At 42.1% G+C, this 15410-nt stretch overlaps 1 protein-coding gene across 3 annotated transcripts; it reads left to right on the forward strand.

Moving 5' to 3' along the window:
• The first annotated feature begins 1221 nt into the window (after window positions 1-1221).
• LOC127321983 (uncharacterized) lies at window positions 1222-11742 on the forward strand. Of its 3 annotated transcripts, none has more exons than XM_051350936.2 (8): window positions 1226-1462; window positions 2971-4348; window positions 4727-4935; window positions 5014-5071; window positions 5220-5368; window positions 5732-5818; window positions 10257-10385; window positions 11400-11742. In XM_051350936.2, exons 1-8 carry the CDS (start codon window positions 1244-1246, stop codon window positions 11481-11483), a joined length of 2313 nt encoding a protein of 770 aa, XP_051206896.1. In that variant the 5' UTR covers window positions 1226-1243; the 3' UTR covers window positions 11484-11742. The 3 variants fall into 3 exon arrangements, with proteins under 3 accessions (XP_071682399.1, XP_051206896.1, XP_051206893.1); XM_051350933.2 differs by having other exon boundaries at window positions 1227-1462; window positions 2971-4570; XM_071826298.1 differs by lacking the exons at window positions 10257-10385; window positions 11400-11742 and adding an exon at window positions 6977-7901 and having other exon boundaries at window positions 1222-1462; window positions 2971-4570.
• The last annotated feature ends 3668 nt before the right edge of the window (window positions 11743-15410 follow it).

Raw genomic sequence — 15410 nt, forward strand, 5'->3', positions numbered from 1 at the left:
CCTACCAATACAAAATACAGCTTCAAGCTGTGAAAGAGGGCCAAACCATGAACGCTTTTATTAAAGCAAATATACTCATCAATCCAAAAGGGTATGATATAAATCTAATACTATTAGATTTACTGCATTCTAAAATGCTTACAGGGGACAATATTGAAGATCCATACGAGCACGTGGAATATTTTGTGTGCAACATTCAATTTAAATATCTTTACTGAAGATGAGGTTAAGTTTAAACTTTTTTGTCGAACCCTTACAGGGGATAAAGCACGAGCTTGGTATAATGATTATCTCATATTAAATTCTTATGATTGGAGGATAATATCTACTAAATTTCTTCAGATCCCTTTTCCAGAAACCAGGTCCTTTGGAGCAAGGTGGATAATCACAAACTTTCAAAGTCTATCGCATGAGAACTTGTATGCAAGTTACTCAAGATTTAGGGAGATTCTTAATGATTTCCCTAGCCATGATTTTCCGCCTTTGTTAATTATACAAACTTTCTATGAAGGAGTTAATGTGAAAAATAGAGATGTGTTAGATTTACTTACTGATTGATCTTTTAGTGAATATGGAGTTGATAGTGTTTGGAACTTATTAGAAACCATACATAAGGACGAGCGCCCAAATGATAGCAAGAAATCCGATGAAAAATCTCTAATAGAGGTAGAATCCATGAATACGTTTATGCAATCTGGTAAGGTTGTCGAATTGCTCGGTAACAATTACAGATCTCCAGTGATTGGAAACATTATGAATCCTCATTTGACAACAGGTCTTTAAAGGAAGCTCCAAAAAGCAAGCGAGTGGAAGAAGAAGTGTATAAACCTGAAGGTCTATCATTTCTACTATATTTCTGCTTTTTAATCTATTTTAGTTGCTCCATTTGATCTATGGTTTATCGAAATTTTCACTGAATCAGGTTTGTGGCGTTATATCTTTGGGCATCTAAAAAAAATCTCGGACCGCCCGCTATTTTTTATTTGGGCATCTGAAAATACTGCCCGCGTCTAAAAACAACAAAATAGACGTCTAAAAACGTTTTTTAACGCCGGATATTTGAGGCACGTGAGAGGCTGGAAGTGTGCTCAAACGCTTTGGCTTGTCTCAAAAACACTCCCCCTTTTCCCTCTCTAGTTGCAAAATAAAAACTCGGAAAACACACAGCTCATCTGGCTTGGCTTGCAAACATTCCCCAGCCTCTCTCCAGAAGAAAAAAAAAAGAAAAAGGAAAAAAACAAATATGAGCTCATCTCCTCCCAAATCGCCATTGGAAGTTTGGTACCTCGTCGGCTCTTCCAGTCCCCGACTCCCTCCTCCCTCCTCCCTCTCCCACACACACGGCCGGAACACCTCCTCTGAAGCCCCCGGAGTCCGCGGCGGCCTAGGCTCTATGGGCGTCCCCTCGGCCGCGGGGAGCTGGGACGCCGAGGACGACTTCCTTCTCAAGAACGCCGTCGAGGTAACCGCAATTGAACCCAGCTCAACCTCCCGGACCTCGATCGGACCCTACCTGACGCTCTTCTCGAGTTTCCCCTCGCTCGCCGTTGCCCAGATTTCGCTGTTTCTCGTGCCGGGTTGATTGCGGCCTGGTTCCCGTACGCTGGTCGGTCGCTCGTCTGGCTGTATAATTTGGAGGCTCAGATTCTCCAGCCGGTTGAGCGATTTCTGTTGATTTTAATGGTCTTATGTACTAATTGGAATTCTAAATGTTGTAGGTGTCCGGTTTATAATTTTGGAAAATTCAGTTTTGCTCGTGTCGCCATGGCTACACATGAATGGGGTGTGTGTGTGTGTGCCGGCTGCAGTTTGCTAAGCCGATTTCACGGAAATCGTGTGCGAATAGAGGCGCTTACTTCATCCGATGAGCCAGATATTCTAAGATTACCATCATTAGCTAGAATTGCAATACAAGGGCAACTTTGTCTAGGAATCTAGGTGGCAAAGAAATTCTATTAAACCGGCCTGCTCTGCTGATCGCTATGATGGTTGGTTCACGGTTCAACGCTGGCTAGTGAGTGATCCATCAGCTATGGGCTGTTCACATGCTTGCTATTGCAATGTTTATGCATATTTGTATCTGAGCTTGTAGTATGCATGAAATGAACCAGATAGTGAAGTTCAGCGCTAAGGGTTCTTCTGTTTGGTAGTAAATGTCATGATACTTTGGGTGTTGGTTTGGTTTAATTCATTTATTGATCAGATCTTATAAGCATGGATCCTGTCTTGACTTGACTTGTTCAAAAAAAATTAATTGGTGTATTGGGCAGCGTATCTTACATATTTCTGTAGTAACTCAAATGATACGTACATTGTTGAATCCACTAGTCAAAACTGTTCTCTGATATGATGTTTACCGTGTTTAAGAAGACAATGATTACCCTTACTACCATTCATGTGTGCCATATGCTACGTGTGCAATTTATGCTTAAATATGGCATCAGAAAAATGTTCTGTAAGTTAGTTCTGGCAACACCCCCTTAAATAGTGAACTTAACTCTTAATATAGCATAGTGATTTCAGACGTCACAGCTAATTGGCTACTTCTAGATTCACTGCGCATAATACCACCTACCCCTTCCCATATTGTTGGTGATGCAACTATTGCAATATTTGTAGGTTGTGGGCATGGCAATATTGAACTCCACACATATTGGCTTTATTGGTTACGGGTGCTAAAGATGTAATTTGGTAATTCAGGAATTAATTTGGAACCATTTATTCAATCGATTCTTGGTTGGGTGTAGAGATAGAGATTGAATGCCACATATAGCAGAATTGGTTGTGAAACCCTAGCGCCTTCATACGGCCACACATTCGGTGGTCTCATGACCCATGATTATGTCAGCTAAAGCTACATGGCATTCTCATGTCTTGCAATGTGATAACAATTTTTTTTATTATGGATGCCCCAATTTGTAAGTACTATCCTTATGTATGTTGGTAATGCCACCTTTCTTATTCTTGTAGGCTGGTTCGTCGTTGGAATCCTTGGCTAAAGGGGCTATATGCTTTTCCCGCAAATTCACTCTACAAGAATTGCAAGATCGTTGGTGCTCGTTGCTCTATGATTCAGAGACCTCAGCACAAGCATCTGCTCGCATAGTCGAGTTTGAGACTGTGCTTTCAACCTCCAGTCCCGGCAAAACAATTAAACGTTTCAACTCAAAGGGAAAAGTTTATTCAGGACGGAAGCGAAAAATAGATAGTGTAAAGTATCAGTATTATTCAAGGAGAAAGAGAGTTTGCCATGAACCATGTTTGTCTACAGCTTTTCGTTATGATGTTCCACCCTGTTCATGTACTCCTGATGGCAGTGGTTGTGTATGTGGTGGCTTACTTAAACCTTTGGAAGGCCATCACTTGGCTCATACCCTTGATCCTGCAGCATTGTTGGTAGATAATTATGGACACATTGATGACGGCTATGGCGGAGGACAAAACGTGCACCACAAAGATAATCAAAATTATTTATTCCATGCGAATCATGCTAATGCTGCTGGGAGCATATTAAAAGATGGAACCGTCAATGATGATATCCTCCATGGATGCTCTGATGTAGGTCAGCCGTATAAATGTGGCGATGTACAAAAGAATCCTCAGTCAAGTGAAAGGAATATTGCCCCTCTAAAAGACCTCCCTGATCTACAGGATTATGTAAACCCTCAGCAACCACTTCTTGGTGTTCAGTATGGAAATGGAGTGACAGGATCGGAGATTCTTCTGGATGCTGATCGAAATGGAGTGAAACAGAATCAATTTTCGGAGAGTAGCCAGCAGTTGTGTTCAGGGATACCTATGATACATGCCTGGAGTAAGTCTGAGGATGTTAAGTCGGCTGACATGCTGGTCGATATGCATAAAAATGAAGAACACATTACCTTTTTTTGTGACAAGAAAATGGAAACATTTAGCAGTGACACATTTGCATCTCTGGTGAATGGCATATCTGATTCTGGTTTAGACAATGCATCATTATCAGAGAATGAATCCATGCATGCCTGTTCAATGAATTGCAGTCAGAGCAAAGACTCTGAGCTCCTCAATGGCAAGAATATTTCAGGTTCTGCCCTTGATACAGCTCAGGACGATTTCAGTGATTTTAGTGCTAAAGTTGTTATGGAGGACATCTCTAGAGTGCACCTGCTAGGCCTCTCGGATTCACATTCAAGCAACACATGCGATAGTCACATATATCCAATCCATAAGAATCATTATACGAGAGATGTTTATGGAACCGACATGGTGGCTATATCGTCAGAAGTACCTTTTTCTGGTTGCAGTATTCAGTGCAGGATGAACACAGAAGATTCTGAAATTCCTTGCAACGATGATGCCCTTATGCATGGTCAGCCTCCTATAGAGTGCACCTCTACTTCTGACAAGAATCTTCACCACATTACGTGTTTAGTTTCCATGGAACCTAGCCCTCCAGAAAATGCTGGTGATTCTAATCACTTCGACTCGGTTGAAGATGTCCAACCTTCGTTGGCAGCAATGAAGATGAAACCATCCACCTTTGTAGAAAGGGAAAATAGGATGGCTTTAAATGAAGCATGCAATTTAGGAAGTAAGCCATCTGTCATATTTGGTGACATTTGTGCTAACAATGCAATGTGCACACCAACTTTCTATCATTCTGCCAAATTTGTTAAAGAAAAAACCTGTTGTTTAATGCAACATGAATGCTTTGGTAACTTTTGGAATCTGACTCTGAATATTGCAGATCAAGTGTCCGATGAAATAAACTGCAAGTTTCTTGCTGATAAGCCAAACATAAGCTGTGAGGCTGCTATTCGAAACTGTATGTCATCACATGGATTGCCAGATATGGAATTTCATAATCCCATTGCAAGCATGTCCAGTTCAGATCAAGCAGAAGGAGGATCTGACAATGAGAACTATGTTCCAAACTATTTTGACATAGAAGCTTTGGTACATATTTCTTTTCTTACTTTTGAGTTTGCAAGGCTTTCTTTTACTTGGTACTTACTTTTCGAACATTTACTGCAGATCCTTAATCAAGATCTAATTCCATGGGATCAAGAATCTGATTTCATCCAACCTGAAGGTAAACTTTATGCAGATATATGCTGTCTATTTTGGTTGTCGCAAAAAAAAATCTATTCTGGTAGAAGATTCTCTTAATTGGTGCCATTGTAATGCGCTAAATGGATACTAAATCGATTACTTTCCATCTGTATTATTTGGATGACCAGTTTCAAGGTTTCAGCACCTTAAAAGCAGGAAGGACTTGATAAGACTAGAGCAAGGTGCTCGTTCTTATATGAACAGGTCTATTATGTCCCAGGGTGCTTTTGCAATTATTTATGGCAGATATCTGAAGTACTACATTAAGGATCCTGAGGTAAGCTTAAGAATTATTGTAAGAAATCATCATTTGCATAGCAGTATATGTAATACTAATGACAACCTGTTTGATATGTTCATTATCTGAGTTTTAAATGAATGTATTGACAATCAAAAGGCGATTTTGAATTTACCACTTAAATCCCCTCAAATTAAACAAAATATGCCTTAAATGTAACCCAAATTAGTCACTTATATGTTTTTCTTATTTTATTGTCAGCTAAAATATGTTGTGCAATGTTTAAATATCAATACAGAATGCCAATCCGATAAAATTTTCCATCTATAGTCAATTTCCTAACATGGATTTTGTAATATGTTGGGCCCATCTCTGAAATCTTACCTAATCTTAACATGTAAGGTAACTCTTGGGAGAGAAACGGAAGAGGTACATGTTGACATTGATCTGGCAAAAGAAGGGAATGCAAATAAAATATCTCGTCGACAGGTATTTTTCTGCCTTCTATTTTTATGTTAAAATATGCCAAATAATGTAGATTTATGTAAACTATATGTAGGTTCTAGGATAGACATTATCATTTTTCAGCTGTTGTGGATAACCAAAAATTGTGTATAACAAACTTAGGCTACTACTGCTATCTCATTATGTGCAAATCCTGGTTATGCCACTGACGAGGTTTGAATTAGTTGATAATAGCTCTTCCTACATTGGTATTGAATGAGCATAGGAAAACTTTTCCTCTGGTGACCGAAAGACTTCACATTTATTAAATTTGGGATTCTTATGTATTACTTTTCATAAGTATACTTTTATGAAAGTAGAAACATGTCAAAACTAATCTATTCTATGTAAACTTGCACCGAAATATAGCAGTGTTGTTTTCTGAGTAAATTGCACGTGCTTATGAAATTATGAAAAGGCATACAACCATGCTGTATGGTCCAAGCCATGGACAAACAAAACGAAGTATGGCATCCAGGATGGCACAGCACATGCAACTTGAGGTTAACCGTGGTAGAATCTAGGGTTCTACCGGGACGAGGGCGTAGGTTGTAGGGGTGGAAGTGCTGCGAGCGAGAGGAAGAGAGGCGGCGCCGGCGGCAGGGCGCCGTCGCGGGCGCGCGTGGAAGGCGGCGGCTAGGGTTTGGTGCGGCGCGGGCAGGAGAAGGCCGACTCCTCTGGGAGTCGGCAATAATGATATTGATTATTGCTTTTTCGATATAGTCTATTACAACTTGTATTTATAAGAGAACTGCGAAACCCTAATCTGCTAACTGGGCTAAGCCCCTAACTAAGCCTGGCCGGTTGGGCCAGTGGGCCCCCTCCGGCGGTAGACCAGGCCGGTCATAACAAACCGCTTGTTTGGATTACTTGAAGCACTGATCAAGCCTAGGAAGAAGGCAATACGAAATCATATTTGATATCGGCACTGCAGATAAACACCGGTGCTCACAGTTGTCTGCTGAATCGACTGAATATATTTTTTTGGATAATGGAAGAGAATATCTCCCCCAGCTTTTACACCAGTCAGTCAACTATTTATAGCCAGTAGGATTCTATCTTTGTACACTCTTATCCAAACTATGATACAGGAATGTCAAATCTTTCCACACACCATCAACACAACCCTTAACTTTAATACAGATAAGTGGTCATGGTGCGAAGTATGATAACGACAAGATGGCGACTCAAGTGATGGGTTCGTCTTTTATTCGGATCTACTCGCACGTCTCCTCATCTGGACCGACCTGAGATCGGATATGCACTGAACCTGCTAGCAACAGATCTAGCATATTGAATGAATAGATATGAGTGGAAGTCCAGAGAAACCAAGAGAAATAGAGAGATGTTGAATGGTCCCTCTGCCAACATCTCCCATCCCATGGGGTGTGGAAGACATCAAACTGATGAAAACCATGTTTGTACCTCATTCACTCAGTTTCACAAATCTCTTTTACATGTGCACTTGGATGCACCCATCTTGCTAGTATATGGACATGGCATGCAATTTTCTCATTTCTTTTATATGTCTAAGTGCAGTTCATTCTGTGCAACACATTTCAGGATGACGCTTCTTGTCTATTCCAGTCATGTCACTATTCTGGGTTGTTTTTTTGGAATGAAGCATGCTGGTATATCACTCCAGGGTTTGAAATCTAAATATAAGTAAATCTATTACATGCATAAACTTATTGGAACTGAATGGTCTGGCCATACTGGCATACCGGTTACCAGAGTGTGATTGATAATTATGGGACCAGTGCATTTTAATGTAAGAAGATCTTTGACCTGATCTAATATTATTATGTTTACGTTAGGAAAACCTTGTATATCTTGTATATTAGCCAAATAGATAGCTAGGCTACATATGAAACCTAACAGAAACATAAGAAAACCAAAAATAGAAGGAGAGAGAAAAGGAGTAAACAAGGAATGAGTAAACTTTTTTTCGCGAAAACGCAAAAGCCTTGCGTTTCGATGCATTGATAGATAAAGAAGAGTTTATGTACAAGTCCGAGGATGGACACAACACGCCGTACAACTCGACCCAAGAAAAGGAAAAACTAAACTAGGGGAGTAGCTGGCGCACACCCCGGGCTCCCGCGCCTCGGCCACGATGTCGTTGAACAAGGATGTCACCGAAGGCCGCGTTCCGGTGTTTCCAGATCCACCATGCCGTAAGCATGATAACCAACGAAGTGCCCTTGCGCAGCTGGCGAGGGGCGGTCCGCACCACCAGCGACCACCACTCCACGAAGTCACCCTCAGCCATGGGAGGGCCTGAGGTGGATCGGATCCACGACAGAACCTCAAACTAAATCGTCCTGGAGAAGGAGCATCTTGTGAGCAGGTGGCTCATGGTCTCAACAGCTTGGTCACAGAGCGGGCATCTAGGCGCGTGCGGTAGACCGCGCCGTGCCAGTCTCTCACCCGTCCAGCATCTGTCGAGGCAGGCCAGCCAAATGAAGAACTTCACCCTAGGAATGAGTAAACTAAGATTCTGGCAGATGGATTTCTGATTTCCATGAAGTCCTATCAAGAGTCAAATCTCTTAATACACCTCCAATCCCTCAAGTCCCTTTTTACTGCCTCTGCCAATGTCAACTTCAGTCGCCCTCTGCTCCTCCTAGTATTTTCCATACTCTTTAGAATACCACTATTAACTGGTGCTTCTGGAGGCTCCGCAGGATATGCTCAAACCGCCTTAGTCGGTGTTGGACTAGCTTCTCGTCGATCCGTGCCACCCTACCCTACCCTAAATACTTAAATAATCTAAGCGGATTAAAATTAGATGTAGAGGTCTTGACCTGGCTTAGCCTTGTGGGATTAATATAATTTTTTTGTTAGCCTTTTGGCCTATATTAATATAAAAATTACACCGTAGGGGCTTCCCCTACGGTTCCACGGTAAAAAAAAAAGCCTTGTGGGATTGACAGTCACAAGGTTGCTGTTGAGGCTTGATCATTTCCATATTCTCATTTCAGGGTCATTAGTTGATTTCTCGCAGGGTACTTTGTATGTCAGTTTCCCTTGATTTAGTTTGAGGTGGCTAAGCTTGCTTGAGTTGTGTATTTTATTAACTGGTCATAAGAAGGTTTTACATAATTTGAAGTTTATGAAACCTCATTAGTCGGCTGTTTTGAAACCAGCTGGTTCCCAGCGAGATACTCCAGGATGGTCCGAGTTGCAAATTTAGATGTGCAAAATGAATTTCAGATATGTTCCTGCCAAGGTTTTCTGTTCCACATTTTTTATTCGGAATTTTAGTTGACCAGGATGGTCATAAGCAGGTTTTACATAATCTGGAGTTTATAAAACCTCATTAGTTGACCTATTTCTCCAGGATGGTCCAAGTTGCAAATTTAGATGTGCAAAATGAATTTCAGATATGTTCCTGCCAAGGTTTTCCGTTCCGCATTTTTTATTCAGAATTTTAGTTGAGAGATATTGGACTGGTTGGTAGCACTGGCGGAGCTTCGTTGGGGCCAAACCGGGCCATGGCCCGCCCATGTTTTTGGCAAAACAAATTCTGAGTAGTATGCGTCTAAGACCCAGCCCATTACCAGGCTACTTGTTCTCTCAACTCTCCTAGCCTCGTTCTGTCTGCAGAGGATAGCACGGCCAGGAGAATCGGTGGGATCTAGAGATTTAGCTTGAAGAAACAGAGAATCGGGGGGATTCGATGGAGGGCACCTGAGGAAGCAGGGAGGGCTGCCGCCGCCAGCAACAAGGGGACTGCCGCAGCTACAGCCTACAGGTACACGGCCACACCGCACGGCGCACCGGCCGGAGATTGAGCAGTCCCCGAGCGATCTGGCTTCTCCAATTTTCCTGCCGATGTATTTAATTCTTTCTTTACCCAAACTTTGTCTTACCAATTTGGTAGACGGAGGATTGTTAACCAAAATTGTTTTTCAGTTTTGCAAAATTCAACAGGCCAACGGCTTAAGGCCACTCAAAGAAAATTTGATTTTGTGTTGAAAAGGAAAGGAGAAGGACATGTGTGAAGTTGAAGAAAGATCCTTACGCACAAGCAATATTTTCTGTATTTTCTTTTAAACTGGCCCGCCCAATACTTTCTTTCAAGCTCCGCCACTGGTTGGTAGTACCCTGATCCTCATTTGGATTTGTTGTTCACACTACCAGCCTATTCTGGCTGTAGTTAATCATGGTCAAAAGTAATGTTGGAAACATTTTACGTTTTTTGCTGACCAGAATTTGTTCTATGAATGTAACAGCATTCAGTACCTACCTATTTTATTTTTTTGAACCTACCTGCCTAGTTGTCGAAAGCATAAACTTCCATTACTTTGTTACTTTATCTTGTTTACACAATCGATTTACCAAAAGTTAGATAAGTTTAAGTTCTTTGTCTGCTAGTCAGTTTCCATTTGATTAATCTATTTTGTACTTTGATGTACAGGCAGTTATCAAGATGGACGAAGTTGGATCCTTCCATATAAAAAATATTGGAAAATATCCAATCTTCGTTAACGGCAAAGAAGTACCACGTAACAAACGTATTAACTTAATTTCTGATGCATTACTTGAGGTGCGAACTTTCTAATATTGTATTACCTTTTTCTGATAGTTTTTTTTCTTGTATATGACTTCATCATTTGTTGAAAAATATGTCATGAGCATTGAATCACCGATCAGCAATAGGGTTGTGTGTGTGTGTGTGTGTGTGTGTGTCTAATCTGATAAAAGGCTAGGAATATATACAGCCGGCTTACACACCAATTTGGAACACACTAACTTGAGAATCAAGGGCTACTGGGCCGTGTACATTGAAGTTGACAGAAATTTTCTGATGTGCAAGTCGATTGTGAAAAGTGCAACTTCAGCTTAAAGTGTAAGTTGCACCTTTTCACCAAGTTGTCCTTTTCTGAAAAGTGGAACACTAAACTGAAGCAACTTGGACATAAGAAAATCTCTGACGACTTAGGATTAGCAAAACTGTTTGCCTAATTGTTGGCCTGTCTGGCTAGCCAATTTTTTGCCTACTTCCTTTGCCTTTTTCCACAGCAAACTGAAAAGTTAGTTCAGTGCAACACGTTCATCTACCGTGAACAGAGCCTAAACCAAATCATAATTTCCTATGGTAGGAGATACATGCTTACCCTGCATGGTTTGGTGCGGCTGTACCAGCTGTGGCCCTCTTCAGCGTGACAAATAAAAGTATTTAATATTCCCGTCCTTTTATGTTCTAATGTACTACGGAGTATTTCATGTTATCGGTCTGTAAAAACCATAGTTATTGACCATCTTTTACTATATGGATCTGTTTACAAATTTTCCCAGTGAGCACAGGAAAATTGAAGCATTCAGATTAGCTGGATGAATAGTCTATGACTCATAACCGAAATGAAAAGTAATCAGAAGAAATCCCAAATAATGTAATTCTGCTATATCTTTCCTTCAGTATCAGATCTGGATAATGGCCACCAGTTATAGTGTCTCACATGGTTTGCTTTGAATTGATTATTCTCTCCAATTCTATTTTACTGAACAAGTTTCGTATAGTATTTCCATAGTATTCAAGCGACTGTTACTTTTATTGCAGATAAGGGGCATGAATTTCATTTTTCACGTCAATCCAGAAGCTGTCAGGCAACACATCATTCACACTAGGAGAAGCGGAGTTTGATTGGGATCAAAACCCGTGACTAAAAGGACTTTTAAGGTTATGAACATGCTCATCTATGAAGGACGATCACTGATATATACGGAGTACTACCCTTCCAGATAGTCATCTGACTTGGTTTCATCCTTGACATGTAATTTTATGTACATTCCTCGCCCCTTCTAACATAATAGGATGAACTCTCGTTTTTCAGATGTGGAGTACAGTATAGTACCACAGTTTCCTATACTGTATATATACAGGCACTTCTCTTCTCAGTGAACTCTTTATCTGGAAGAGTACTGATTAAAATATACCAAAAAAAAAGTTTGAACCGTACTCTTTTATGGAAGGACATGGCACAGAAAGGCCATTAGAGCATCTCTAGCAGAGTCCGTAAAAACGCGAACTGAAAATCCGGAGTTCAGTTTACCGAACTCGTTTTTACGGGTCGAAAAATGGCTGACGCAGAACAGAGCCCGTAAATGAAAATTGGCAGGATTTTTCATAGAATTCATATGCAAGACATACAACAATCGATCATAATTAATCAAATAATCATCCAAATTGTTATAACACATAAACAATAGTCTGAATCAAATTATTACAATAGTTTTGAAAAAATTGAACAAATGAAAAATGTCTCAACCAAATTACAATAATTCTCGGAAAATTGGACAAATGAACAAATGTCTCGACAATGATACATGTGACACGTAAATGAATGAAATGGTAGGATTAAAGGCGACGGCCATGTCGATGACAGTGGTGCATTTTCAGATCATAAACGAGCTGGGCATGGGTACTGGCATTCTCAATCCGCCGATGAGTTTCAAGAAAAGCTTCAATGCGATCCGGATTGCGTTAGGGATCCACTCGGATGCCAACGTTGTCATAGAAGCAGGGCAAGCTCAACTCTCTTTCATCCCCGATGATCATGTTGTGAAGAATCACACAACATGTCATGATGTTGACAAGGGTTTTTTGTCCCAAAATCGGGCTGGGTCACGAACAATGGCAAACCTTGCATGCAAAACACCGAAAGCTCTCTCAATGTCCTTGCGAGCTCCTTCTTGAGCTTTGGCAAATTAAGCTTCTATTCTATCTTGGGGATCCTTGACAGACTTAACAAACGTTGCCCAATCCGGATAGATGCCATGGGCTAGGTAATATTCCATTGTGTACTCATTGTTCATGACCTTGTAGTTAAAGTGGGCGCTTCTCCATTTGCTAATTTCGCAAATAAAGGAGATCTTTGCAGCACGTTGATATCATTGAGTGTTTCCGGCAAACCAAAAAAATAATGCCAAATCCACAAATCTTGTGATGCAACGGCCTCAAGTACAATGGTTGCATCTTTCCTCTTGCCACAGTACTGGCCATGATATGCCTTTGGACAATTCTTCCATGTCCATTTCATACAATCAAGACTACCAACCATGTCCGGCCAATCTCTTTTCTCATTTATCTCCATCAATCTTTTGGTGTCATCCTCATTGGGAGCTCGGAGATAGGTTGGCACAAACAACTTGATAATCAGGTGAGCAAACCTACACACCGACTCCGATGTAGTATCTTCGCCAATTCGAAGATACTCGTCGGTGTAATCCGCAGGGATGCCATGCACAACCACCTTCATGGCAGCAACGATTTTTTGGAACGGGCGTCGCATTTCTACGTTGCTTGAAGTAATTCGAATTGGCTTCGCAGGCCTTGACGATTTTGGCGAACAAACTACAACGCGTACGATAGCTCCTACGGAATAGATGGGGCGGATAGGTAGGTACCTCGGCGAAGTAGTCCTCCATCAGCTGCTCGTGGCCGAGGAGGCGATTCCGTAGGATGTGGTTCCGGCCCATCACCGACCCGCGCCTCCGATTCAGTAGCTTCGCGTGGTCCTCCAGCTCCTTGACGGAGAGGAGGAGGATGGTGGCCTCCATCTCGTCGTCCTGGAGCAGCTCGTCGAGGTCAGAATCGTCCGAGCTCGACGAATCCGACAGGTCGACATCGGCGAACTCGTCGCTCGAGCTCATCCTCAATTCGGACGGCGCGGCGGCGGCGGGGGCGGCACCCGGAGTTGGGCGAGGAACCGTGGGCGGGGTGCGGGGCGACCTGCGCTAGCTCCGGGATGCGGGGCTCGGGCGAATCGGACGGTGCGGCGTCGGTGGAGTGTGGTGGCGGCACGGGGAGGGAGAGAGTGAGCAGTTGCATCAGCTGAACAACGCACCCTAGATATGGATCCAGCGTTCGGTTCGCTCGAGCGACCCCTACAAGTAGCAGATTTGGGTTTTCAGTCTCGGCCCGAAAAATAATATTCGGTTTCGCCTCGTTTACGGTAACTTATCGACCCCATTTTCAGCCCAAACCCATAAACTGACGGTTATTTTTTGGTTTTAGTCCTTTTACGGGCTCTTCTAGAGATGCTCTTAGAGCGTTGCCGATGCACCTCTGGGTTTGATGGGATCATGATGCTTTGAGGTTCATAAAAAATAATCTGGATACAATTCCACAGTTGGGAGGAAGAATCGCGACCTTCTGGCCACCATCAAAAATTCATAAGAGCATCTCCAGCCATGTCTCCTAAAACGTTCATCAAAGAGATTTGTGACGCGCCAGATAAAAAAACGTTCCCAGCCGCGCGCCCCAAAGCCTCTTTTTGTCCGGCGCGACCCGGTACGGTGTCCGGCGCCCCGAGCCCATCCCCGCTACACAGGGGCGCTCTGGGCACGCCGGACACAATGAAAAGCGAGGCGATGCGTCACGACGCGTTAGCGGCTCAGAAGCCTAAAACTGTTGGAGATATGCCCAAGAGGCAATAATAAAATGGTTATTATAATATATCTTTGAGTTTATGATAATGTTTACATACCGTGCTATAATTGTATTAACCGAAACATTGATACATGTGTGTTATGTGAACAACAAGGAGTCCCTAGTAAGCCTCTTGTATAACTAGCTTGTTGATTAATAGATGATCATCGTTTCATGATCATGAACATTGGATGTTATTAATAACAAGGTTATGTCATTCTATGAATGATATAATGGACACACCCAATTAAACGTAGCATAAGATCATGTCATTAAGTTATTTGCTATAAGCTTTCGATACATAGTTACCTAGTCCTTTCGACCATGAGATCATGTAAATCACTTATACCGGAAGGATACTTTGATTACATCAAACGCCACTGCTTAAATGGGTGGTTAGAAAGGTGGGATTAAGTATCCGAAAAATATGAGTTGAGGCATATGGATCAACAGTGGGATTTGTCCATCCCCATGACGGATAGATATACTCTGGGCCCTCTCGGTGGAATATCGTCTAATTAGCTTGCAAGCATATGAATGGTTCATAAGAGACTACATACCACGGTACGAGTAAAGAGTACTTGTCAGGAGACGAGGTTGAACAAGGTATAGAGATACCGATGATCAAACCTCGGAAAAGTAAAATATCGCGTGACAAAGGGAATCGGTATCGTATGTGAATGGTTCATTCGATCACTAAAGTCATCGTTGAATATGTGGGAGCCATTATGGATCTCCAGATCCCGCTATTGGTTATTGGTCGGAGAGAAGTCTCAACCATGTCTACATAGTTCGCGAACCGTAGGGTGACACACTTAAGGTTTGATGTCGTTTAAGTAGATATGGAAATATGGAATGGAGTTCGAAGTTTTGTTCGGAGTCTCGGATGGGATCCAGGACATCACGAGGAGGTCCGGAATGGTCCGGAGAATAAGATTCATATATAGGAAGTCATTTTCTAGGTTTGAAAATGATCCGGTATTTTTTTCTGGAAGGTTCTAGAAGGTTCTAGAAGAGTCCAGAAGAAATCAGCATGGAAGGACTCCACCCACCTTGGCCGGCCAGCCTAAGGGAGGAGGAGTCCCAAGTGGACTCCTCCCCATGGTGGCCGGCCACCCCACCAAAGGAAAGGGGGAGCCC

The sequence above is a fragment of the Lolium perenne genome, chromosome 2 (genome assembly GCF_019359855.2).
Source record: "Lolium perenne isolate Kyuss_39 chromosome 2, Kyuss_2.0, whole genome shotgun sequence".
Taxonomy (NCBI): Eukaryota; Viridiplantae; Streptophyta; class Magnoliopsida; order Poales; family Poaceae; genus Lolium; species Lolium perenne.